The 27,748-nt window shown below is 38.2% G+C and overlaps 1 protein-coding gene across 3 annotated transcripts; it reads left to right on the forward strand.

Annotated features, from left to right (window-relative positions):
* MOK (MOK protein kinase) lies at positions 1-25,349 on the forward strand. Of its 3 annotated transcripts, XM_067555164.1 has the most exons (12): positions 1-138; positions 6,286-6,400; positions 9,327-9,416; positions 11,431-11,501; positions 17,762-17,840; positions 17,985-18,033; positions 19,181-19,359; positions 20,993-21,094; positions 21,796-21,969; positions 22,235-22,346; positions 23,453-23,656; positions 23,748-25,349. In XM_067555164.1, the coding sequence occupies exons 1-12, from the start codon at positions 132-134 to the stop codon at positions 23,826-23,828; spliced, it is 1,263 nt and encodes a 420-aa protein (XP_067411265.1). In that variant the 5' UTR covers positions 1-131; the 3' UTR covers positions 23,829-25,349. The 3 variants fall into 3 exon arrangements, with proteins under 3 accessions (XP_067411265.1, XP_067411266.1, XP_067411267.1); XM_067555165.1 differs by lacking the exons at positions 6,286-6,400; positions 9,327-9,416; positions 11,431-11,501 and having other exon boundaries at positions 76-138; XM_067555166.1 differs by lacking the exons at positions 1-138; positions 9,327-9,416; positions 11,431-11,501 and having other exon boundaries at positions 6,315-6,400.
* The last annotated feature ends 2,399 nt before the right edge of the window (positions 25,350-27,748 follow it).

The following is a 27,748-nucleotide window of genomic DNA, read 5'->3' on the forward strand; positions in this document are numbered from 1 at the left end:
GGGATCCTGAGCCTGTGCTGTTGCCAGGGTGACGGGAATACAACATGGCGCGCTGACAGCTCGCTGTGAGGGGTTGGCGCTGCAGAGGGCCTCGCCTTTCCCTCCCGACGCCGCTGAGAGAGAGCCGCAGGATGAACAGTAAGGGCAGAAGGGAACGTGGCGATGTGAGGGAAGCGAGCTGCCCCGTGGTCTGGCGGAGCGCGGGGGAGGGCCGGCAAGGCGCGTGCTGCTGTGGGGGAGGGGGGCGTGCAGAGGAGGGACAGTTTCTCTGTGGAAAGGGAGAGAAACACGGGCCAGGGCCGGGGGTGCTTCAGGCTCCAGAATGAGACCCAGGGGGAACAGAAATGAGCCCCGTTTTGGGGATGGAATATGCATGTTGGACTATGGGTTGCTGGGAGGGGAACCAGGCCCTGCTATGCAAAGATGTATGGAGGGAGATGCGTGGCAGGGGGAAGGAACTGCCCATAGATTACTAATATTATTAAAGTAGCACCAAGAGACCCCCCTCAATCTCTCTGATGCTGTAGATTATCTTCTTCTTGGCTTATTATCCTCATTAGCTTTTGAGATAACTGTCCTCTTCTGGTTTTCCTTCTACCTGTCCAGTCATTCCTTCACCAGGCTCTGCCTTTGGCCCTTTGATCCTCTGTCCCTGGACAATATTGTCTGCTTACATGTTTTTACATATCAACTGTGTGCTAGTGACTTCAAAACTTACTTTCTTCCACTGACCAGTCTCTTTCTAAACAATTCCAAATAATATCCTAGAGGAAATGTCAAAGAGAAAGGTTGTCTTATCAATTTAAACTGAACATGGCCCAAAACAAACTCTTAAACTTTTATCCCAAACCTCCTCTTCCCCCTTTTTTATCACTGTTGGGTTTTATTTTTTATTTATGCCTTTCCTTTGGCCCACACATCTAGGCTATAGCCAAATCCCACAGCTTCTTCCTCCTCAGCATCTCCAAACTCCAACCATTTCTTTCCATCTCCACACCCAAATTTCTGGTTTAGTTTTTCACTGTATCCCACCTTGACTACTGCAGCTTCTTCCTATCTCATCTCCTGTAATAAAGTGGAGATATTCTTGGGGTTTACTCTGAATGCTGTGTGTGTGCTTCGGTTCCCCCCGTATGTTACTCATGTATGTCGGTGATGGGACCTGGATGTGTAACCAGTGCAGAGGCCACTGGAGGGTGGAAGAGCCTTCCCCAGCCACATGCATGCCAGCCAGACCCCTTTGTCCTCTTGAGTTAGCCAGCTGGAACAGGTTGTGGCAGGTGAAGACCAGGAGGAGTGGCCACCTTGCCCAGGAAGGAGACAAAAGGATTGGGAGGGGTCTGAGGGTAGCTGGGGGGAAGAGGGCAATCCCCCATGAAGGACTGGCAGTTGCTGCATTAACTTTTAGTTAAACTGCTAGCAAAGTCCTTCTACGGTGTAATTCTGAGAACAAATAAATCCTTCTGACTCCCACGCTGGCTGTGAATTGCTTCTGATTGCAAAGGCGGGATGCATAGCCCTTTGCAGGGCGTAGAGCTCCCTGAGTCCTGGCAAAAGGGGCAGCTTGGGTGGAGCTGGGGTGTTGAACCCTCCGAGGCCAAATGTAGGAGACGACTGCACTGGTGTGTGGAGACCCAGGGGGGCAGACTCCAAAGCACTAGAGTCCTGTCTGGCTGTGCCGAGAGGCGTCCAGAGCACATTTCCTCGGGAACTCCATCACACCTCCCAATTCAACTGCAGTCACAAGTAATCTTCATTGCCGTCAATTTGATCACATTACTCCCCTCTCTGAATTCCTCTACTTCCTGTCCATCCACAGTTATGTTTAAACTGTTGATCACTCTCTTCAAGGGAAGGCTCTATTTAAATCTGCCCCTCCCTATCCTATCCTGCCCTATCCTCCCTGGATGAACTTTATGGCACCCCTGCCCCACCAATGTTCCCACCCTGATTTGCTGATTTATCAGTCTTGAACAGTCACCTCTGTGTCTTTCATGTGGCCACTTCTTCATTGTTAGACCTCACTGAATCTGCAAGACTTCTACTGTCTCCTTAAAAACCCACTTCTCTCATGCTACCTTTAGCATATATTGTTGATTTGTATAGGAAATCACTTTGTTCTCCTTCCCTGACCTCTGTCTGCCTTTCTGTCTATCCTGAAACTGTGAACTTCTTGAATCAGGGACATCCTTTCTTGTATGTCTAAAAAGTGCCTAGTTTGTTATGGATGCTACTGAAATCAGTTCATAATTGGGGATTAGGCCCTTTCTGTTCTAGATATTGTGTAAACTAGTGTAGATAAAAATGATTTTAAAAAATTGGTTTTTTTTTTACTTCAATCATTTATTTAAAAATTTAAATCAAATTTTTATTTATTCATTTCTAGTTCTTGACTTTCTTTCCATTTTATAGTCTTAAATTGCTAATATGGATGTTTTATACTTCTTTAATTAATTTCCTAATAGTAGAATTTCAGGCTCTGTAGAGATTTTTTCGTGCTAAAAATTTTCACACTTAAAATGCTCATATGTATTGGAAAGTTTAGGTCCTCTATCATCTTTCCTGTGACACCACCACAAACTCAGACACAAAACTGATAACCAGATAGCCCATGCTGTTTGCAACCAACACCACCTTCCAATGTTATGAATTTACGCAAGTAAAGAAAGTTGAAATGCTTTGACCAAGCTGTTCTCCTCCATCAAGGTTTTCTGTAGTGTAGACATGGCCTTAGGTGCTGCAATGGTCAGCACCTAACTTCCTAGGCACCTTGCCATTTAGTGGAATCCGCAGACCTGATATAGATGCCTAGGCTCTCTATATAATGCATGGGGAGAGTTAAGTGTCTAGGAATGGAATCCACAAAAGCCAGCACACTGAGCAGAGAGACACCTCCTAAATAAGCTAGCAGGAAAGCTAAGGAGAGGGGTCTGAAATAAGCCCCTGCCCCTCAAAAAGATTTAGGTGTCTAAATCAGTGGTACAGCTCTCTCTCTCTCTCTTGTTGAATCTAGTCCACTATGTATAATTACTTAAATATTTGTTGGACCTAAGAGAGAGAGAGAATGACTCTAGTGCAGTTGTTAGGACACTCACCTGGGAGGTGGGAGACCCAGGTTCCAGTTCTCTTGTTCCAATGAATATTTAAGTATTTATACACAATGAAACAGCTTTGATAGTAGAGATTGAGAGAGACCTGCCCCACAATACCCCAGGACCCAGTGCTTAGGGCACACTCTTGGGAAAGGGGTGACCCAAGTTCAAATTCCTTCTCCATATTAGGCAGAGTAGGGAACTAAGCCTGAGTCTTTCACAGTCTGGGCAATGCCCTTCCCTTCAGGTTACCAACACTTGCTAAAATAGTCAGGGCACAATGGGATTAGTGACCTGTGCACCTAGACTGAGGTAACTGTGCACATGCTCACTGGTAGATTTCTAGGCACCTGTAGAACTTTAACAGCAGAAATTTAGGCACCTGCAGAGTTTGGCAGCAGCTGAGTGGAGGTTTTGAGGATCTCAGTGGTACCTAAACGTTGGGCTTAGGCACATAACGTGTCAATTAGCTGCCTAAATACTTTTGTGGATTTAGCCCTTAGCAGCTTTTGAAAATCCCACTCTTCGATGCCTATGGGTTTATTTTTGAAAATAGTAGTCCAATTTTTGGTGTAAAAAATTCATGATATTTTGTTAAAGCACTGAAAAGAGTAACTTTTCATTAATACTGAAGCATTTTTGTTTTGAAGTGACAATTTTTATGCCACTAAGAGAGAAATTGTATTTTGATTAAAAACTTTAGTCCCTGATTTTACAAACATTTACATACACATGTAATTTTAAGCATAAATAGTGCCTTTGACATAAATGAGATTGTACAAGGGCTTGATCCTGCTTGATTCATGTCAATGGGAGCTTCTTCATTGCCTTGAATGAGAGCAGGATCAAGACCCAAGAGACTAAAGTTATATATCTTCTTAAGTGATTTCCAGGATCAGGGTCTTAGTCTTTAATATTTTGTTTTTGCTTACAGCAATTCTGTAAAATTCAGATGATATCCTACCACTAGTGGCTTTTTAAAAAGACATATGTATATAATTTAGTTATATTAAAAATGTATCATGAAAGTTGCAATAGCACACATTTTTGAAATCTTCAAACTGTATTCAATCAGTGATAGACAAAAAAAATTATTTAAATTAGTCCGTCGTGGTCCAATGCTCCAGGTTTTTCTTCTGTGGGAAAAATACACTGGTGCATTATAGCCAAACAAGAGTTCATGAACCAAATAGAGGCATATGTCATGACATCTATCAGAAAGTTTTTGTTTGGTGGTGGTGTTTTAATGTACATGTGCTTCTTAGCTTAGGTACTTTGTCTTCAGCACATATTGCTGAAGTACTGTAGATAGAATCTTCATATTTTATTTCTAGTTCATATCTTAGGATAACCTGATTTGCATTTTTATCATACCATAAAATCAATTATTTGCATTTAAGAACTAGCAATGGACTGTGTAGTATAGAACTATAGAGATTGCTAATTGTTACCATTGAAGAACAGGTAGACAACTTGCTAAAGATTGTTGCAGATGCTTTATATGTTTAACACAGAAACTGGTTCTGTCAATGCAAGGACACATTTAAAATGTTATCCACTATGCTATCAATTATTTCAACCATATTGACAGTTTATTCTTTTATTTTAAAAAGATTGTTGAGGAATGTCTTTATAATAGTGAGGTTTGAACATGCTAAATCAATGGTTGATTAGGGTTATAAAATATTAGCTACCAGGTTTTTTAGCAGGATTCAGCCACCTCAGCAAATTATTCCTGATTTGTTGTCTTTGTGATGGATTTTGGTACCCTCCTATATTGATTTTTGAGATTCTACTCCTGACTTGTAAAGTACTTCATGAATATGTACTTTATATGTTAATATATAGCTTTAGAAAGTGTACTTGGCATTTTATAAACAGGCATGTGATTTGCACTGAAGATCTTACCATCTAAACTAGACAAGAAAATAATAAAAGACAATAGTACAGTGGAGAGAGGGAGGAGAATGCATTGGTGATGAGAAGGAAGGATGGATGCCTGGAACAATTGGGTTTTAAAGAGGGTCTAGTGTACAGAAGTAGTGTCTCAAACATAGGAGCAACATGAAGGAAGGTGTGAAGCAAGAGAGAGAAGGGAAAGTTTTAGAAGGAACATAAAATGCAAATAAGAGTGACAGATGAGAGTGGTGATTTTATCCAAAGTGCCACCGTTAGGCTGGAGAAGAGGAAAGATTGTAAAGTAGACTGGGCGCTCAGCTCCCCACACTGCCCTTCTTAGATTAGTGGAAGCACTCCTGGTGTGGACGTGCACCACTGACCCTAGGGTAGTGTGGACATCAGCCATTGCAGTAATTGATGCGGTGGCTGTAAGTTGACCTAACATAGGTCAACTTATCTTTGTAGTGTAGACAAGGCCTAAGCGATGAGGGGAGAGGGGATGAATAAGACTGGGTGAAGGAACAGTCAGTATGATTGGAGCAGGACTGATCAAATACAGTGCTGAGGAAGCTAAGAAGGAAAGAGAAATATAATTTCAGTTAAAGACAGGATAAGTATCCAGAATAAATAAAAATAAATTTACTGCTATCTGCTTTATGATTTCTAGCCCTATGGGAATAGAGCTTTCGTTTCCTCAGTTCCCTTGTTTTGGGCATTCACTGTACTTCAGTATTAAACTCAAATATTTTTAAGACCAAACTGCAAACTCATTTACAATTTAACATTTGGTTAAAGTTTTAAATCCAGTTACTGATATATTAGAAACTGCTGTTGAAAAATGCCAACATGCACTTGCTTCTAAAATAATCCAAAATGCAGATATTCAAAGGGAGAGATAGAAAAATATTAATGGTGAAAGAGAAAGGGCACGAAAATAGACATGAGTTTTTAGTGTGCGGTGACAGAAAAAAAGGCCTCTCGGGTTATACATGCAGCGATATCGTATCACTGAGCAGGGAGGTCATAGTTTGTGCTCTGGGATTGTGTTAATGTATTGTACAGTCAATAATATGACAATCAGTAGGAAGGGGCAGTAAAATCCAATTTGCCCTAATTCAGTTTAATTTTTTCCCCAAATAATTGACATGTGAACCAGAACCAAAAGTATAATATTGAAAATCATCCAACAGAGACAGAATTTAATGAAAATCAACTAAGGATAAATTTAAAAATATTTACTGTTTACAACAAAACTTATTTGTATATTTTAAAATTTAATTATTTTTGTTTTTAGAATATAAACCAATTGGTAAAATAGGCGAGGGAACATTTTCTGATGTTTTGAAGACTCAGAGTCTTAGGGATGGGAATTACTATGCATGCAAACAAATGAAACAGCATTTTGAAAGGTAGGTATACTTGATCTTACTATTGCCCAATCTGAAAACTTTGTTTACATTTACTAGAGACACAAATATAAATTTAAGACTGAATCGAGGATTCTGAATACTTGTTGATGTGTATTGAAAAAATATGTTGGCATACGTTATAAAGGGGGAATTGAGGGCTTAATCATATAGCAAATTATTACTTGGCATTTGCTTACTATCAAGTAGACCCATTGATGTCATTCACTATAATAAATTCTGTACCTGCTTGTCAAATGTATTAAGACCAGGATTAGAGAGGGAGGAGGACAGGGTCTTTATTCATTCTTATCTACTTTAACGCAGATTTGTTCCTGTCACCACTCTGGTCTGGGTTTCACATTGTAAATGAATTCCTACCAGAATTGAAAAGTAGAATATGTCTGAACATGCTCATGTTATTTTTCTTCCCTGCCATAAATGAATTAGTAGAGGAAGATGGTAAGGTGTCAGAACGTATGTTGCATGAAATGGCGCCCATGTGCCGACCGACCCATTGATGACACTTAATTTCTCTGGGCTCTCATAGCAACTCTGGTCTAAATGAATTAATAGAGGAAGATGGTGTAAGGAACCGCTGTCAGTTTCACTTTAAAATGTATTTTATTGTGAGTCAGGTAACAGTAGTTATCTTTACTCCCTATATAGATTTTGTTCCTCTTAATATTTGGTATTTGTAAATTTTCTATTGTAGTCATTTTGTGCTGGTCCTCTGGTACAAAGGAGCCATAAACTCAGTTAATCTGGCCAGTTGGAGGAACAAGGTGTATGTAAAAGTGGTCCTTTCCTTAGTTACGCTGAGTGCAGCTTGGTTACAACCCAATATTTGGTCCAGAATGTTCAGAATAAGCAGACAAATTTCTTGGCTAATCATTTTTAGAAATATTAAAAACAGAGAATTTGTTTAATTAGCTGTAAGTATGAGAAGCTTATTTGGTAAAGAAGCCAGTTTGTTGGTGCTGAGGTTTTTTTATTAACACAAAATGGGCTTCCATTATGTGTCACTGAAATTATAATCAGTCTATTTTTATTTATCAAGATTAAATCTTATTAGATGGTGAGGTAGGTGGCCCTGTTATGTGAACCATTGCTGGTGGGTCAAAGTCAGTTTTGCAGTGTTCTCCAAGTAAAATCACAATTGTTTACAGATAGTTGAAACTGACAATGTGTTTTGTTAAAGGATTCCAGTAATAGATCTTTATTAGAGAAATTCATATGGGCAGTTCAGATCTAGTTACACTCTTTTGACAAATTCTGCATATTTATTTTAAACCATATGACATTTCATGTAGTTATTTATATCAAAGAGAACAGAAGCAGAATCTTTGAAATATATATTTCCCTTTTTTTATGTATATTGAAAATTGATTAAAAACAACACAAAAATTGTATTACTTTGACTCTGCTTCTGAAACTAGACCTCGTGTAAATCAATTTACTATGGACATATTGTGAATTAAAATTGGGAAACGGTTCAGAAATGCAAACATTAAACATTGAGACTAAAGTCATATCCAGTCAATCATGTCAGTTTTCAGAGATCCATTTTAGTTCTGGCTCTTTTTCTATTAAAAAGGGAAACAGACTGTCTAGTGTTGAGACCAAGTTAACAAAAATAAATACTAGTTATAAAATTAAGCAATTTTTGTGTGTGTTCAACTCATTGCACTTAGATGTCCATACCATTCTCATATTTACCAGGGATTGTGAGAACATCTTCCCTATGATGCATTAAAGTGTCCCTTAGGTCTTGAACCCTTTGATAGTTATGAATGGCTAGAGATTACACTTTTGCTGGAATATGCACTTATAGCTATAGGTAATAGTGATATAAATTGATTCTGCTAATCAGGGGAGTGCCCAGAAATTTAATTTTAACCCCTTTTGGAGGGGCATTTCTGTGCCCCTCCTCCACCCCGGGGGGGCTTGCTCTTCACACACCCCACCCCCTGGCTACAGCCCGAGAGGAGCTTACTCTTTCCTCCCTCTTCCCGACCCTGGCAGGAGCTTGCTCTCTCCCGCCACCATGGCCCTGGAGGCCAGAGGAGTTCTGTGCCTCCCATTGATTATTGAGGCGGGAGGGAGGCCTGTGTCCCTGCTTGCCCCCCATTGTGCACGCCCCCATTGCTAGTACAGGATAGACTAGGTTGGGGAGTTCAGGGCTTCAGCCCCATGATGGGATGGTGGGGCTACGGGCTTCTGCCTCATGGGGCATGCCTGCCGGGGCTTCAGCACTGCAGGGAGGGGAGTCTTGGGGCTTCTGCCCCATGGGAGATGCCTCTCGGGGCTTCAGCAGACATGCCTCATGGGACGGTAGCCCCGAGCTCTAGCAGGCACACTGCGTGGGGCAGAAGCCCCAAGCCCTGCCACTGGGCTGAAGCCCTAAGGCCCGGCAGACATCCCCCAGCTCTCAGTCGTCTGAAGATTATTGTATGCAGCTCAGAGAGTCAGTAAATTTGGCCATCTCTGGCATAGTCGTTAGCTGTAAACTACATACACCAACCCATGAGTAGCAGTTGGAGTTATTGTAACTTGAACACATTTCTGAGTCACAATTGCTCCCCAATTTCTTTCTTGCTGCTGCGGAATGGTAATTTACTTCTGCTTACACCAACAGTAAATTACTATCCACTTCTCCTAGGCCAGCTAATTTGGTCAGCAAGAATGGGAAGTGGAGCCAGGACTCTACCCATTTTCCACCCCATCCCCTTGCTCCAACAATGGAGCAAACAGTCAGTTAGCCCCCTCACTTACTCCTACACGCCTGAACCCCAGGTTTGGGTAGCCTGCATAGAGGTATAAGAGGAGGGGTGGTTCTTACTCCCTTGTGTGGGGATTTAGTCACAATTTAATTCCTAAATTGTAAACTAGTTTTCCACTCTCACTTCTTTTTTAAACTACACATTAGTATCGAGCAAGTGAATAGTCTGCGAGAAATACAAGCACTGAGGCGACTGAATCCACATCCTAATATCCTTATGTTACATGAGGTGGTTTTGTAAGTACAGTGTATTTATTTCCCCTAATCCCTATATCCTCTATTTGAATATTTTTTTCAGTAGCTTTTGGAGACGAGACAGTTTAGAGGCACCAAAAAGGAAATCTTTGAAAGATCTGTCTGATTCTCCCAAACTCTCATGCCTTTTCTTGTTAGGCAAAGATATGATACAGTTTTTAATAGCACTTTTCAGTTTCTTTAGAGTATATTGCTGCAAAAACAAAAGAACTACAACATCTGTAAAACAGTTGACTTGGGACAAGAGATATTTTAAGCAATTAATAAACCAATTTATATTCTGGTTTTATGGGAAGGAGACTTCATGCCTACTTCCCTCCAAGGCTTCATGTACTCTGTTGCAGAGATGGACCAAATTCTGTGTCAGTGTTGATTTATTCTATTGCCATAAAATAACCTTCATCCCCCTCATCCCTATGCAAATACACAGAACTATAGTTCCTTGATGAAAATAATAAGACATAACATTAGTTGATTATTATTTTCAAGGGATTTTTTTTTTTTTGCTATGTTCTTCAGGCTGACTTTTTCCACTCTCTGGGCCTCAGCTCTTGTGGTGTTTTCCAGACAACCTGACTTAGAACCTACTTCCCACCACAATGCCAGAAGAGGGAAGCTTGTAGTCGTCGTTAGTAGCCCATCTCCTGAGTTCCCTAGATCTAGCTGCAGCCCAGATTGTCCACCAGCACTTTAGCTCTTCCGGTCTCCTGCTGCAAACTGGACTCCATATCTGGTTCCCTGATTCCTTTTTTGCCTGGCTCAACTGAACAGTGATGGGAGCATGCACTGTAATCAAATTAGCACCTTGTTATAAGGAAAAGAAAATTGGAAAGCAAGAGGCATCTGTAGACAGGTCCCATGACCAGGGCAAGAGACATAAAACAAAATGTCGAGTGCCAGCTGCAGGAACATGATGAATTCCATGGCATCTTGGAAAAACATCAAGTTATTCAGCAGCAGAATTGTGGAGTCCACAGGGGCCCCTGTTTGATATTATTGAGGCAGGTCACACTTCCCCGGGAGATGTTCCAGCTCCCTGCAGAATCAAACAGGAAACACTGCGTCAGTTTACTGTCTGTTCATATTCACAAGTTTCTCTGTAACCACAAAGTTTAAACAATTTTTAAAAAAACCTGAAATCTCAGATTCTGGAGTGAAATGTTTGAATTTAACAGTTGTGGAATAGGTGGATCCTGCTTTTAATCATTTCACAGCTTCCATTACAGGTTGCCATCACACATAGTACTAAGCAAAATAGAAAAGCATTGATGGACAACTGTTCTGAAGGTCATTCCAAATATAGACTCATGGACTTTAGGTCAGAAGGGACCATCATGATCATCTAGTCTGTTCTCCTGCACATTGCAGGCCACAGAACCTCACCCACCCACTCCTGTAATAGACCCCTAACCTCTGGCTGAGTTACTGAAGTTCCCAAATCATGGTTTAAAGACTTCAAGTTATAGAGAAACTACTATTGCAGAAAAGTGCCACTGTCAATAAAATGTAGATTTTAGAAAGTGACTTACTCATTTAAAAATGTGACTTATTTTGGCCAAACAAAACAATATTGGGTCCAGCTCAGCTATTAAATATTTTCAGATATGGCACAGTGCTTTTGTATTTCTTACCCATTTTTAGTGTATACTTCATGGCTATATTATATCTTGCTACATCTATTTTATTGGGAGCTTCCAGACTGCATCATTGTGCCATGCTTTAAGTAAAATCCAGACAGTTTTAGGAAGGTGGTAAGGCTTCCTGCCATGAGTGCTGTAAGCAAAGAGTTTGAAAAAAACATCATTGTAAACTAAAATTATAGATTCAATTTGAATAGGATTCTCTAGGTAAATGTCAGTTGAAATTGAAAACTTCGAGTTGTCTTACTAATGATTAAACTGACTCTTCTGCTGAGTGGAGTACTTTTTGTCTATTTTGTGTACAAATGTAAATATAATTTTATTTCTTGTTCAGAAAAAAATATTTGTTTCTTTAGTGACAGAAAATCTGGCTGTCTTGCACTAATATGTGAACTTATGGACATGAATATTTATGAGCTAATAAGAGGTATGTAGAGCATGTTTGAGTAATTCAAAATCCTCTCTTTCACAGATCATAAAGAGGCATTAATTATACTTTTCATTCTCTTCGTGTAATGGTTATATAGTATGAAATTTAAGTGTATATTATACATTTTATAGGGAAATTACTACTATTTTTACTGGCTGTTTTCTGTGCTATATAGATATTTTTAATTTAGAAACTTGTGCACACATCTGTTTTCAAATGAGTCAGAGTAATGACTCTCTAGAGCACTATCAATATACATGATCAAACCTGAAAGGGAAACAGGAAAATCATCTTGATTGTAAAGCATGGAAAGTTTGTATTTCATACAAAAATTTCTAGTGTAGTGGTAAGAAAATTATGTTCATTTTGTTTGAAAGCAGCAAATCTTTCAGTTGAAACAAACATAATAAAGTTTGAAAATCAAAGTAAGCCTATTCAAGAAGGGCTCATGATAGAATAATAGATGCCTCTACACCTTCTGCTAAACTTATGCCCACACTGCCACATTACTACCTGGAACTTCCTTCATGTTCTGTAAACATTAGTTCCTAGCTTCTGATGCTAGAGCAGCTGCTTTTCAATGTAAGAATTAAGACTATGGGAGGAGTTTCCTGGAAAAGACAGTAGGATGATTTGCCAGTAACTACAAGCAGTAAATTGAAGTGGAGAAAGACTGGGGTGTGTTGCTCATGTATTTTTAGAGCTATCTAAACACAAAAGTTGTACTGCTTTTACTATATGACCTCCCACATTGTGGACACAGTTATAGTGGTGCTTATATCAGTGTGTTTTATTCCTGTAAAAGAAAGAGAATAAGTTATACTGGTATATAGCACCTTTATACTTGTGTAAGTGCATCCACACAAGGGGTTGTACTAGTATAACTATATCAGTTTAAAAAAAAATCACAGTCCTAACCAACAGTTATACCATTATAAAACTATGGAGACTAGGCTGTATAGGCACTTGGAGAGCTGGATACAGTTTGCTGGCTGTGGCTAGGAAGATTATTATTAAAGTTTAATATGCAGCGTGATTACAAAATTTAAAATATTGAGTAGAAGAACCAAAGTGCCCAGGTATGAGATCTGATGCTATAAAGCCCAAGTAAACAAATAAGAATGTTGCATACTGAGTTACAATCAAGACAAAAGATCCTACTAGCTTCAAGGAGACTATGTGTTCAGCCTCTAGCAGTGGCGAATAACTCTTTCTTATCTATACATAGATCAAAAGCTGAAATTAGAATGCCGAAAAGTAATTTTGACTATGCTTGTCATTGTAAAGTTGAGTCATGCAGTAGCTCATGTCTTTTTTTTATTAGAACACAAATAATAGCCATATTATAAATCTAGTCTTCAGATTTATGGTGTCATTAGTAAATCTGAGTCGGTAATGGAAGGAGCTTTCAATTATAGCGGATTAATTGGATGGATTGTAAGCAAATCTATCTGCTTCCAGAAAACATATTTGAGTGATACTTACTTTAGGTCTGAAAAAGGGAAATGTTTAGGTTTGTACTTCCGAACTGACTGTAAAGCATTTGCTGTGTCACTTATTGTTCAGTTTAACTATGAGGCTCACTCCTGGCTCACATACCCTGTAATCTAATACACAAAACTACCATATTAAATATTTTTTGCAAGTGGAATCAACAAAATTCCAATACTTTCAGCAGTGGATCTGTTTTCCTTATGTAGGGGAACAAGGCCACAGAATTCTTCTGCTACAAAATCTTTAAAAGGCATGCGATCCCGTCGATAGGGCCCTGGCCTGGGACTAGAGAGGCCAGGATTCTGTTCCCATCTGACACTGAGTTGCTGCTTGGCCGTAGGCATGTGATGTCAACTCTACGCTTGTTTCCTTTCCTAACATTTGTTTTGTCTATTTAGATTGTAAGCTTTGTGAGTAGAGATCATCTCTCACTGTATTTGTACAGTGCTAATGCAGTGGCTATGGCCTGTAGGTGTTACTGAAATAAAAATAATAGTCTTCTATCCCAAGCACTTAGGTTTCAACTAAATTCATCCCCACAGTGTTTGCTGATTCTCATTCTATATACAACCTCACTAGTCACCAAAATGATGCAAGCACAGCTTCCTTTGGATGGAGCATGGAGCCAATCTGTTGGGGGCTAGAAGAGCTATTTGATACAGTTTTGAGGGAGGGAAAACTGTTATAACTCTAGGAAGCTACACAAGGGTATGTCAAATAGTATAAATATCTGAATGCCTATAGGCCAATTCTGCTTTGAGTTCAGAAGGGAAAGGTGGCCTTTCTACAACAGCAACATATAAGTAATTATGGTAAAAAGTAGCTATTTCAGCAGAGTAGGATCCAATTAGCTGTAGTAGGATGGATGTTAGAAGACTTAGAATGAAAATAATAGAAAGATTAGTATTCTGAACTTCCTTCCTTAGCCTGCTATATTTGAATATCTGAATAAGGCTTGGCCTACAGAAGCAACTTATGTTGGTATAACTATGTCACTCAAGAGTGTGGAAAATACAAGATTTAGACTGGTACTTAAAATATTTGTGGCTAGAGATAGTCATGAATTTCCCATTAGTTTATACAAAATCAAAGTTTTCCACAAGAAGATTTCAATTTTGCTGATGATTGATTTTCTGTCAAGAAAATCAAAGTATTTTATTTCAGGTTGGGGTAACCCAAATTGAAACGTTACAGTTTAGGTCAATTTGATATTGAACTGCATCTACCTGAGCTACTATGGTGCTTCGTGCCCATGTTCTTCTTTATGGGCTGGGCTCCCTGGCTGGACTGCATTTCCTATGATGCACCATTGTCTCATTTCTTGTTTAGTTGCTGCAGTGTATCATGGGAAATAGAATGTGGGTAACCTGGGTCATGGAGGAGAATGGGGTACTACAGCTTTACATGAGGCAGCAAGGTAACCCAGCTGGACACAGTTCAGTGTCAAACTTAGCCAAAACATTCGTATTCAGAAGTGTCAAGCAAAACATTTTTACATTTTCAAATTGAATTGTTTTGGAACTTTCTATTCTGTGAAAAAATATTTCAGCTTTTTCTCAATTAGACATACATACCAAAATATCAACATTTCCTATGGGATGGAAATTCCGATTTTGAACTAGCTCTGTTTGTGGCTATTACGACCAAAAAGAAAGGGTGTCTGCAAACCCCAGACTTGCCATTTTAAAACCTAAAAAATGTTTATTGTTAAGCTCCCACCACACAGTTAGCCTGGAAAATAAATTAAACCCTCTTAATTTTGAAAAGTATAGTATTCAACAACTTTGAGAATATTACCTGGATCATAGCTGCAACTAAGTAAAAGGATCTCCTTTTGCAACTGCACTGTTCTGAAGCAGAAGGAACATATTGCTAATCTGTATACCACACGACTGTACATATCTTACTGATGCCTTGTCAGAGAGAAGCCCTTCACATCTGTGCACCTACACAAACTAATTAATACTTCATGCTGTTTCACTGTGCAGAAGAGATCTGGATCACTAAATACCAGTAAACAGCGTCTCTTTAGTGATAATTATGCTTTAATTTTCTGAATAAAATTATGAACCCTGCAGAATAAAATTTGACAAAGGCATAAACTACTATGAAAAGGCTTTTTAAAAATCAATGGAGACAATGAAAGAGGAGAAGCAAATGTCTAGAACCAGCTGGTCTGTACATAGTTTTGGAATAAAGAAAATTTTCAAGCATGGGTTTGCTAAGAATGGATTTCTAATTGGAACAGGTGTGTGGGAAAATTAGTGATTAGGAAAGCAGCATTTACTCAGTTTCCTAATGGCATTGATCTGGGAAATTAATCCTATTGTTTTGTTTCCCTGAAATAATTCTTATTGACAGAAACATTAACATTGGTTATGTAGATTCGGACTATTTTGAAAGTGTATTTAAAACTATTCAAATGGGAAAGGAATTATGACTGGATGTATAGCACATAATTTCCTTACAAAATTATGTTCTGAATAGAACATTTAGTGCCAGGGAACGCCTTTATTCACAATCTACAAACTAAGCACCCAGCTCTATTCCAATGAAGTCAATGGGAATTTTGCCAATGACTTCAGTGGAAGAAGAATAGGGCTCTATAAGAGCTGGAGAAGATTCCATGGATACAAGTGCATTGCAGCTACATACAAGGTAACATCTTCCTGTTGTGATTCTGTTCATAATTGTTTAATGAGTTTAGCTTTTATAAAATTGTAACTCTGAAAGGTGAAGGAGCATTGGTTCAGACCTGAAAGGTGGCTTGCAAAGGGAAAAACAGTTGAGCTTGTGCCTTGTTTTATTTTATTTTTTATTTTTATTCTGCTTCTAACATTAGTAATTCAGAGCTTCTCTGATGTGGAAGACTCTGAAACCTTTTCTACTCTAAGAAAGTTTTTCAAAAAATCTCATTTAGCACTAGTTAAGTTCCACTGGTAACAGCACTGTTAAGAGCCCTAATATAAATGGACCACTGTTTCAAGCATTGTGATCTAATCCTACTCAGAGCAGGTCTAATCTACATGGATTACAGTGACTGGGCAGCTAATGTGGAATGTTGAGAAGTGCCTAAGTCACTTTGTGTGATTTATGTTCCTAAGTGATTTAGGTACTTATGAACATTTGACTAAACTAAGGGTAGAAATATCAAGGGTCAAGAGAATGAAAGCAAGCAGCTTATTGGGGAAGGAACTGTTAGTCAGTCATGTTGTTTAAAACTGTTTTATTAACACTTCTTACCTTAATAATTAATATTTTGGAATTTTAAACACATCAAAGATTTGACACCCCAGCCCTTTCAAACAAAATTTGAGCACTCATAATATACATGCTCAAAGATACAACAGGTCCTCTAGCAAAATCAAGGAAGACCAGATTTGACATTCCTGATACTTACGGGTAAAACACCAAGCAGAGAACAATGCAAAAGGGAAAGTTCTCAGGCCTTTATACACATCAAAGAAGCAAAGAAGGACCTATTTGATTTTTTTTTTTTTAAATCCTCCGCTGAATTCTGAAAAAAATTGCAGGTTAGTCTTAAACAAAACTGTTTTACAGCAGATTCTTATACCAACAAGGGGAAGAATCATCTTGTGGTTCAGGCACTGGACTGAGAATCTGGAAATCTTGGTTCTGTAGCTGGCTCAGCTGTAGACTGACTCCTTTGTAACTTTGGGAAAGCCATTTCACCACTAAGCTTCAGTTTCATCATCTGTCAAATGGGAGTAAGTGCTCAGATACCATAGTAATGAACCACACAAATGCCAGTAAATAAAAGAATTCTTATCTTATTCTTTTAGGTATAACATTTGTTTTAGGTGGCAAAAAGCTCTGGCAAAGAATGAGTACAGATAGAAAATCAAAAGTTTGTAATAATATGCCTGGCTATATAATTAACTAGCTTTTTAAATCTAAAGTTAGTTTTAGTGAATGCATTGTTCCATATAGTCTAACTTTGAAGTAATTTAAAACTTGTTTAACCAGAGTCACTTTTCTCAGAAATTTGCTAATTTTCTCTCCATACTAATGATATTATACATAATACAGCATTATTTAGAGGCATTACAGCAAAGCTCAAAGACTCAAGAGGGCCTGTAAAGAAAACAATCTAAGTGATTATCAGATGTCTTCAAGGCTCTGAACAAAAATGGAGTAGTCTTGATTGTCAACAGTCTTACTTATGTCAGTAACACCCACTGAAGTGAACAGGTTGATCTGTAATTTGTGTTTCAAAACAGGAATAAGACACTTTGTAGACGATTGTATCCCTTCTAAGCCTTGAGCCTTATACATCATTATTTTATTGCTTACATAGGAAATGAGGCCTAGCAATATATTTAGAATGGAATATTCCTGCTATAATACAATTGGGGGAAAATAGATAAAGTATATTACCATTCATAAAACTCACAAGTTGTCTGGAGCAGAGTCCCTCCGTGCACTATGAAAAATCATGCAATACGAAAGCTGACAATTTATAGGCAGTAAAATTCACAGTTGTACTAGTCAAATTATTCTAGTGTATTCTGAAATTTGTCTGTTTCACCTTATGTCCTAGCTCAAATGAAATGCTGATTGCAATGGTGTTATTTTTTATGAGAAATGTAAAAATGTTAACCAAATTCTTCCTGTTCAGGAAGAAGGGAATATGAATTCATTATCAGAAGCTGAGAAGTAAATGTTACTTCTGCTGTATACTTACTTACTGATATAAAGCATTTGTACAACTTGAAATGTAATTTGACTGTTCCAAATTCTAGAGAGGAGAAAGCCATTACCTGAAAAAAAAATAATGAACTACATGTACCAGTTATGCAAGTCCCTTGATCACATACACAGGTAAGACACTAAATTCAGCGGTAGCCTTGCAAGAAATATGTCATATGCTTATAATTAAATATCGTCTACAAATAATTGGAAACATTGTGAATATGTTCCTACTTTCATTGAGTTGTTCTTTTTGGTATTTTTATATTGGTGCAGAAATGGAATATTTCATAGAGATGTGAAACCAGAAAACATATTAATAAAAGTAAGTAAGTAATCTTGTGAGATATCACTTAACTGAAAGTGTCAGTACATATACATTTCTCTGTTTAGTCTATGAAACTAGAGTATCTTTGTAAGTGCAAGGAATAATTCTCATAGTAAGAGAGCTGACTCGTTGGCATATAACTTAGTCCTGTGCCTTCTCCTTGAGTGGTGAAAGAGTAAATGTTTTCTGTTAATATTGGCTAAAAGCATAAATGGATTGTCTTGTTCTATAGCTGGAAATCTTACGTCTGAGCTAAGTCTGAAAGCAATCAAATTTACTTTTTCACGTGTTAATGACTTTTCCTTTCTGTGCTATCTTTGAAACAAGTGTTGGGATTCTGTCCTGCACCCTTCTCTTTCCACATTTAACTCCTGTGGTTGGCAGAAGTTGTTCACATGACACGACTGCAGAAGGAGACCTTAAGTTGATTTTTGTTTTTGAAAAATTCCTGCATCAAAAACTATCAAATACTAGCAGAAGACCTATTTTTCAGAATTATTTATTAGTGTTTTTCCAGAATTCAGCTCATTTATTTTATGAGATAGATTTTACTGTTTCAAAGTCCTCAGTATGTCCAAAAGGAGGAAGAGGAACCATTACAAAGAAAAGCCAGAAAAATACCTATCATGTCACTACTAAAAATGAGGACACCAATAAAATAAATTTTTATCGAGATAAGTCACATTTAGCAACTCTCCCTTCAAGACTAGCCAATACATTTTACTACTAATGGTTAGCTCTAACGTTTTTTGTGAAAATGTACAGAAAGATACTAGTGTATTACGGGACATAAATAACCTTAAATTTCAGAGGCACTTACAATTTAAGGGGCAGTTTAACAATTTGATACCATAATGAAACATTTACTATAGGTGATATATGCTTCATTGATAGGCCCATTCAGTGTCCCTGGAGAATAGGCTTTAATAACATTTAAACACAGACATGAAATTTGACATTCCAAATCATCTCTTTTCTCTTAAAAAAGAGGGCTCTAAAAGTTACTACCTAAAGCAAACTATAATTAGATTTATAATGGCTCATTCAGGTATTTCAGAAGTCTTTCTGCCTTTGCTTGAATATTTGACCATTTTCTAATTTATTGGAATACATAAATTGTGAGGGTTTTTTTTGTTTTTTGCAGCAGGATATCCTGAAGTTAGGAGATTTTGGATCTTGTAGGAGTGTCTATTCCAAGCAGCCATATACAGAATACATCTCTACCCGCTGGTACCGAGCACCTGAGTGTCTGCTCACAGATGGCTACTATAGCTACAAAATGGATATGTGGAGCTCTGGCTGCGTTTTCTATGAAATCGCAAGGTACAGTGCTAAGTAGAGAAAAATTAAGAGTCTGGTTTATTTAATGTCAAAGAAACTCCAAATTGAGGATCAGCTCATTATGTAATCAGTACATGGTGTGAGTAATGTTATGTTAAGGGCATATATGTTGTTTTCTATGGTTTTGTGGAACTCTTTCATGGAAGTTTCATTAGGCAGAGATCCTGTCTTGTCTGGCACCAAACACATACATAGCAGATTAACAATAAAGTAGCTGGATGCTTAACAGAAAGTAATACTGTCACATGGCTTTATGTAGCTAATTACCCCTAAATGTTTTATTGTTTGCAATATTTTTCATGATTGAATAACTTTTTCATTAGTTTTATATTTCTTAATTTGGGAAATAGTGTTTTTCCCTTTTCCTCACTGAGTCCTGCATGGCTCACTGAAGGTATACTTCCCTGGGCATCCTGCAGTGGTCACTTCTGAATCTGGTACTATTCAATATTTCCATTAATTACTTGGATAATGGAGTGGAGAATATGCTTATCAAATTTGCAGATGACACTAAGCTGGGAGGGATTGCAAGCACTTTGGAGAACAGTATTAGAATTCAAAATGACCATGACAAATTGGATAATTGGTCTGAAATCAACAAGATGAAATTCAATAAAGTGCAAAGTACTACATTTAGGAAGGAAAAGTCAAATGCACAACTACAGAATGGGGAATAACTGGCTAGGTGGTAGTACTGCTGGAGGTTATAGTAGATCACAGATTGAATCAACAATGTGATGCAATTGTGAAAAAGGCTATTGTCATTCTGCACTGTATTAACAGGATTGTTGTATGTAAGACATGGGAGGTAATTGTCCCATTCTACTTAGCACTAGTGAGGCCTCAGCTACAGTACTGTGTCCAATTCTGGGCACCATGCTATAGGAAAGATGTGGACAAATTGGAGAGAGTCCAGAGAAGAGCAACAAAAATGATAAAAGCTTTAGAAAACCTGACACATGAGGAAAGGTTAAAAATACTGGTCATGTTTAGTCTTGAGAAACAAGACTGGTGGGGGCGGGGAGGCCTGATTACAGTCTTCAACTATGTTAAAGGCTGTTATAAAAAGGATGGAGAGCCATTGTTTTCAGTGCCCACTGAAGGTAGGACAAAAAGTAATGGGCTTAAATTGTAGTAAGGGAGATTAAGGTTCGATACTAGGAATAATTTTCTAACTATTAGGGTAATTAATCTCTGGAATAGGCTTGTAGAAGGTTGTAGAATCTCCATCACTGTAGGTTTGTAAGAGCAGGTTAGACAAACACCTGTCACGGATGGTCTATGTTTACTTGGTCCTGCCTTAGCGCAGGGAGCTGGACTTGTTGACCTTTCAAGGTCCTTTCTAGCCCTATATTTCTATGATTCTATGCTGACACTGCAAGTAAGATGTGATTGTAGCATAGATATGCCTATCCATGCTATCTTTAATCTATCTAGCATGTGTAACAATAGTAGGGAAGACAAGGCAGCATGGGCTAGCAACCCAGGTATATGCCAGGCTCTCCAGGCAGCATGTACCCTGGCTATCCTTCAGAGCACCACGCAGTGACAGCTATTTCATTGAAACTAGTTTAAATCACTTTTAGTATGGCTCAATTTAATTCTTATCTTTCAGTTTCCACCCTCTCTTTCCTGGATCTAATGAATTGGACCAAATATCAAAAATCCATGATATTTTAGGCACCCCTTCTAAGAAAACTCTTAATAAATTCAAACAGTAAGTACGTTGTACACTCCCATATTTATTAATCCAAATAAGTGATATCTGCTATATAACCTAGCAGTTTTCACAATCAACTCTTTTAATGTGAACACTTAAATCTAACTATAGTCATTGTCATATACCTTAATATTAAGTAATATGTCAATACCTCAGTCTTACTTCAAAAATTGCATTTAGGAATTACTTATCACACAAGATTTCAAGTTGAGGGGAGAGAGAACTTGAGCTGTTTTTTCTAACCCACATCTCCTCCATCAGGGATTTGTATCCTGCAGTCTATACCAGCGGGATCATTGCTGCACACACTTTGTGGTTACAGCGACTTACCTCCTCCTCCACAAATGTAATGCTGCTTCATTCCAGCTGCCAGATAGGGTTTCTCTCCTTATCCTTACTTTCTTCCTTTGTGATGGTTCCAGTAGCTGAGATAGAATCAAAATTGTATTCTAGGTCTCACCTGGCAGTTTACTTCTGCACCATCTAGCGTGTCAATGATAATTTTATAAGGAAGGAAATTCTGTCATTTGACTGCTTCTTAATGACTTCCCTTTTCAAAAACATAGTAATTAATTACTGTCTCTAGTCAGATTAGATTGACTTTTAGGTATTTTTTAGTAATTTAGTTTAATAGTTTAATATTCAGAGGCAGTTGACATGATTGATAAGTGTTTGCTCTATTACTGGGTTTAACACAGGTCAAGAGCTATGAGTTTTGATTTCCCCTTTAAAAAAGGGACAGGACTATCTCCACTTGTGCCTGATATCTCCTCCAAGAGTCTCTCCCTTATGTATGCGATGATAGAATACGATCCTGATCAGAGAATTGGTGCCCACCAAGCACTACAGCATCCTTATTTCCAAGAGCTGAGGTAAGTTTACACATTCAATACAGGATTTTAAAGTTAGATCCTGAACTGCACAATGGACCGTGGAGAAAGGAACTTAGTATAAAGTAAACCCTGAAGTTTATTAGATTACAATCATCTTGCAAGTAAACATACCTGCAGTTTTCTTTATTTACTGCATTAAAACAACTGAGAAGTAAAGTTCATAAAGCTTTGTCTTTACTATTCTACGGAACTCTAGATTTCACCCTGAAGTGGCATTGTTTAACTTTTTGTTCACTCTTTTCAGAGTAGCAGAGAAGCAAGCTTTAACCATGCACAGAAAAATGAAATTAGCAGAAAACATAGTGGGACAAGACTCTATCAACTTGTGGCATATTTCAAAGGATGGTCAAAGGCAGGTAATTTTTAAATCAAACAGGAGAACATTCAGCCTATTTAAAGAAAGTAATTTGTAATGTCTAATTTAGATACATAAACAAATGTCTTACTAATGGTGACTGCATAGTTTTATTCCTGATGTAAACTAATGCTCCTGTCCTGTATAGGAATCTGTGGGCACAGACCTCAGCACCTGCTTAGAATCCCATTGATAGTCAGGGGTCAGGGCTAAAGGTTTGCCATAGTTCCTTAATTATATAGTGGTAGTAAGTCTTGCTGCTATAGCTTTATGCCTTCTGTATATATTATAAAAGACCCAATAATTTCATTTCTATTAATGTACATTGGAAATTTTGGTCTTGTCTAGCCTGTTTTTCCTGAAAGACATTATAAATAACTGGAGAACTAAGGTAACATTAGATGCCAAGGACATGAAGCCTCACTGAGAGAAGAGATTTATATGTAGACTGTTAAACAATTTTTGTTTATACTTATCTAAACTAACTCCAGAATGATTCAACTTCTCCACCCTTTATTCAAAGGCCAAGTTCCTAATATGCATCTCTGGGTCCTCCAACTGAGACCTGTAGCAAAACATGACTTGACCTTCCTAATTTGAGAGAGAGAGAGTGTGGGTGGGTGGGTGGGTGAGTGGTGGTGAAAGAGACAAGGTGAGTGAGTTGATATCTTTTACTGGATCAGCTTCTGTTAGTGGAACAGACAAGCATTCAAGCTTTTCACAGCTCTTCCGGAGGTCTCCGTTATTGACATACACTCAGCATTTTTTTAAAAAACATGCATCACAGATTAGCAAGAAAAAAACATTGGACCAATTTTCTTCTATAGGTATACCTTTAAAGTATGAGTCCTTTTCTCATTAGCAGCCATTTGCTCCACTAATTCAACTGTTGGGGGTTGGTTGAAATAGGATTTGTACATAGATGCTTGGGGAAAACCACAAAAAGAACAAGCACAGGTAGTTATATGTAATCAACATTGTTGGAGGGGAGGGTGTTTTAAGAATTCAGATGAAATGGAGCCGATGGTGGGTTCAGTTTTTCATTTTATCCTATTTAAAAAAGATGTTACTATCAGGAAATTGAAACTTGTATCTTTATTTTAAAAGCATTCTCTTAGGAAAATCCAGGAGAATCCAGTAAGACATCATGGACCTCCCTGTGCAATAGAATTACCAAAACTGAATGTTTCTGGAGTAACCAAGTTGACTTCTTATCCTAGTCCTACATTTCATTCAGTTTTTACCACACCTACAACAAATGGTGAAGTCCCTGTGTTACAACCTATTAAATATATTGGGACAAATCACAAGGTACTAAACTTTAACTTGCTTATTCAGTTATACACAGCAAATAAATATGTATTACAGGCCACATTTCAAACTTCTATCATTTTTTCAACAGTCTGAAAAACAGAAGGAACTTAAGTCTTCTATGAAACAATGCCACTTACCCACCATAGAAAGAAGAGGTGGAGGATATTGAGCATCTTGTCAAATTTTTGGAATGTAAGGAAAAGCATGAGTATACAGTGAAACAGATTCAACCATGCTTTCTATATTATTGTCAGAAGTACACCAAAAGCAATAGTGCCTTATCCTTTGTTTCCCTGAAATACTGCAGGAAAAAACTACAAGACTATTAATACTTTGGTACTTTATTCCTGAACGGTATCAATATTTATCTAAGCACCATTTTGGCAGCTCAAAATGCACTTTATACTTGAACCCTTTTAAAAAATTAGCTTTTTAAATTTTTTTAAAACAAAAATGGATAAATTAGGATGTTTAGTTTTTTAGCTAAGAATGACGTAATTTTTATATTATATACAAAATAGAAGGTTTTATTATGTTATTTAAGACTTGTTACACTTGATATGTTGATTTTGTACCTTTTTAACAGATGAAAATGGTAGTGTATAGTCAATATTGGAAAATAATTATCTCCTGTATTAGTTTGATAGTTTCAAAGCTCAAGTATTGTTAATATCTTTTGGATTATGATATAATTTGAGAAACATCTGATTTTAGTAAAGTTAAAGTTATACATAGTTTTAATTACTTCTGAAATTTGTATATGCAAAGGATAGCCATACAGTTACATACTTATCTGATTCATAAGCAAATCTATCTTTATCATTTGTCCTTTTCTTCTTAAACCATGCTTTTGTATTTATCAGAAGTTTTACTGGGTCTGGTGATTTTGCAACTAGTTGAAATAGTAGTAAAGAAACAGCATGTGTATTTAGACCATTTTTTCACATTTCACAAATTATAGGTACTCATTTAATAAGGTTCTCAGCTTTTTGTGCTGTAGAAGCCAACAAAATTCAGAAATTTGGTAAGTAGCAGAGGTATGCCATTTAAGCTAATGACTAAAAGTTCATTGTATGTGATTTCAAAACTTTCATAATATCCTCATAAGAAGGAAAATTGTCAGTTTAGCATTAGCTCTGTTACAAAGTAGATTTAGAATTTCAGAACCAAATGGATTTCAGTTATGGAAGATGTATTATAGCTATATGAGGACTGGATTTTTTCAAGCTCTAAGGGGGAAGCTTTCCCTAATATATATGGAGGTACTTAAGATACTTTCTGTAGAATGAGCTGTGTATTTAAAATGATTCTAGCGTTAGAGTTATAAAAGTTACTCTGTTTGTAGCTGGAAAGTTAATGGATACATCAATGTCTTCCTCTGTTTGAAAAACAGCTGCAGTGCCTCTGCTGCTGTCCAGAGATTTTCCAGACTGTAGCACTGTGAAATCATCAAGAGGCCAGTCAGATTCACAGCTGCTAGTTAGAACTTACTGGACGGCAGTTAAACTGAGGTCACTTCTCGTCCGTGCTGATGAGGCACTCATTGGAGTTGATGGGAGAACACCCAGTCTCAGTTTATGCTAGAAAGTTTTGCCAGCATAGCTGTCAGCTGGGAGGGAGGAGGGGGAGAATCACCACCACCCCTGAAATCAACATAGTTAAGCCCTTCCTCCTCCCTCTAAACCCCTGTGGACACATCTTATACCAACACAAGGAGGCCTTTGCCTGGTATAGCTTGTGTTGTTTGGGGCTGGGGGTCTGGCTATACTGCCAAAAGAACTCCCTTTGCTGACTATACACTGCATCTCCAATAGAGGGCTTTGCCAGTATAGCTACACCAGCAAAGTCTTTGAGGTGTAGACTAGGTGCTGGAGAGATACAGAGTAATGAAGACCTCTTCTCTCCATGTTTTTTCAGACATCAACTAGCCACAGATCAATACAATCAATGGAGCCATTGGTCAAGGTCCTGGAACAGCACACTAGTAGAAATCTCAGTGGCTCATGCGGCAGGGACAATAGGCTTCTCACCAAGGTGTTGTCTGTAGGTCTCAATGCTGGGAGGACTGTGCAGTTTTCATGCCCTGATAATGCCCAGGACCAGAAAGGCATGGATCTTACAGCTTTCACTTTTTAATGTATACATTGTTTTAGAACATACTGGTCTCTGTAGGTGAATAATTCCTAAATAATTGCTTTTTGGGGGTAAGGAGTGTGCTGATCATGCTAAATCAGTAGTCCCCAAACTTTGGGGCATACCCCTGTAGGAGGGTGCAAAGGAACATCTTGGGTGCATGGTGGGGCCCAAGCCAGCCCCCATGAGCGGGGAGGGGAGAGCCACCCAGCTGCAGCTTTGGGCCTGGCTCTGTCCTTGCTGTCGGCCGATGCTTCTGGACATGAGTCCTCTCCTGGCCTAAGAGGGTGGGAGTGGACACATTCGATTATTGCAAGGGACGGGGGGCACAAGAGGAAAAGTTTGGGGGCCACTGCCCTAAATCTTTGTTGCCTTATTGCTTATAGGATGAATGGCATTGTTCAGTTCTTGATGGTTGGTCACTTTGGCTTAAGTTTTAATTCTAATAAAACCAAGCTTAGTCTTTTTCATACAAGGACATTAAATGGGAGGATAAATTAATGTGATAAATCCAGTCTGACTAAGGGCTTGTCTACACCTGCACCACTATAGCACTTTAGTCAAGCTGCTACTACTGTAGTTAACCCACCTCTATGAGAGGCAGTTGCTATGTCTATGGGAGAAGCTCTCCCATGAAGATAGCACTGTCTAGCCGAGGGTATGTTAGCATAACGTCACTCGGGTGTGGATTTTTCACACCCCTGAGCAACTTAGTTATATTGATGTAAGTTTGTGGTGTAGATCTGGCCTAAGCAAGTCAGGTTACAGCCAGCTAAAATAGGGCTGTAGTATGCACTAACCCCCAGAATTTTTTTTCCACAAGTCATTGGGTATTTGAAAGTTACGGCTGTTACAGAATCAACAAGTCTCACTTTGAAAATAAGATGCTGAGACTTTTTATTTAAATCTCAGCATGTGCCATTCTCTCAACTAACCACACAGCTGTCAGAATGGAGTTTGGCAGTGATGCATTTAAAAAAAAAAAGACCTGCTAGATCATGTGGCCTACTGCACAGCACACTACACTAGAACTCAGAAGAACTGGGTTCTGTTCCTAGCTCTACTGTTGATCTAGTAGGTGACCTTGAACACGTCACTTCGCCTTAGCTTCTCTGTCTCTAAAATGGGGATATGATACATATCTCCTTTGTAAAGTTCTTTGAGATTGACTGGTGAACATGCTAGGTATCATCATCATGGAAAGCCAATTTTCAAAGGGTAGTATGTTCAGACATAGGATCGGTCTGAAACTTAGACTAGTTCTCAAATATATTGCATGGCAAGGTGTATGGCTAAGGGAACAGTGAGTCCCCCTCTTTAGCCCCCAGTTCAAATCTGACCTGGTCACTACCCAAATCATTATTTCACAGCGGTTTGCTGGCCTGTGAGATGTGTTCATCTTACTCCTGTTCTTATTCAGCAGGTGTCCCTGTCTTAAAAGGTCAGAGCCTGGAGTAAATACTTTCTCATCACTTGAAATGTTTCCTGTAGGATAAGGCCAACATCCATTTGTGGGGCTGCTTGCAGTGCTGCCACTCACCATATACTGCTTGCTTGGCTAGTGGACTTCTAGTTCCTGGAGCATCTGTCATCTTTCACAAACATGAAAACCTAACACACTGGAAAATTGGGAAAAATAAGTGTGTTTGAAGTGAGTTAGGATAAAAACATGTAAGTAGAAAATAGCAGTCAGTAACACAAGGCAGTAAACTCCAAGACCTTTTCCTCCCATCATCAATTTAGATGTGAAATAAATGTTACACATATACAAGACTACCATGAGCTTTGCCAGTTTAAAATCTTTTCCAGATTTTCAGTTGAAGTGGCTGGCACGAAAATTTTCACTGTTCTAAAAGTCAAATTAAAACTAACTTGTGTATTAGCTTAGTAAGTATGCCCCATGCCACTCTAATGGGAGCATTTTAAACATGTAAGGTAGACCTGATAATAAAGTAG

This window comes from Emydura macquarii, unplaced genomic scaffold, assembly GCF_026122565.2.
Source record: "Emydura macquarii macquarii isolate MOO-44397 ecotype Brisbane River unplaced genomic scaffold, CSIRO-AGI_Emac_v2 contig_1551, whole genome shotgun sequence".
Classification (NCBI taxonomy): domain Eukaryota; kingdom Metazoa; phylum Chordata; order Testudines; family Chelidae; genus Emydura; species Emydura macquarii.

Bases quoted from the DNA above. Each gene is read 5' to 3' on its own strand.
- MOK (XM_067555164.1), top strand. The intron at 11,502-17,761 runs GTATGTAGAGCA...TCCAAATTCTAG, and splicing joins TATTTATGAGCTAATAAGAG to AGAGGAGAAAGCCATTACCT. The intron at 21,095-21,795 runs GTAAGTACGTTG...GGTTTAACACAG, and splicing joins ACTCTTAATAAATTCAAACA to GTCAAGAGCTATGAGTTTTG.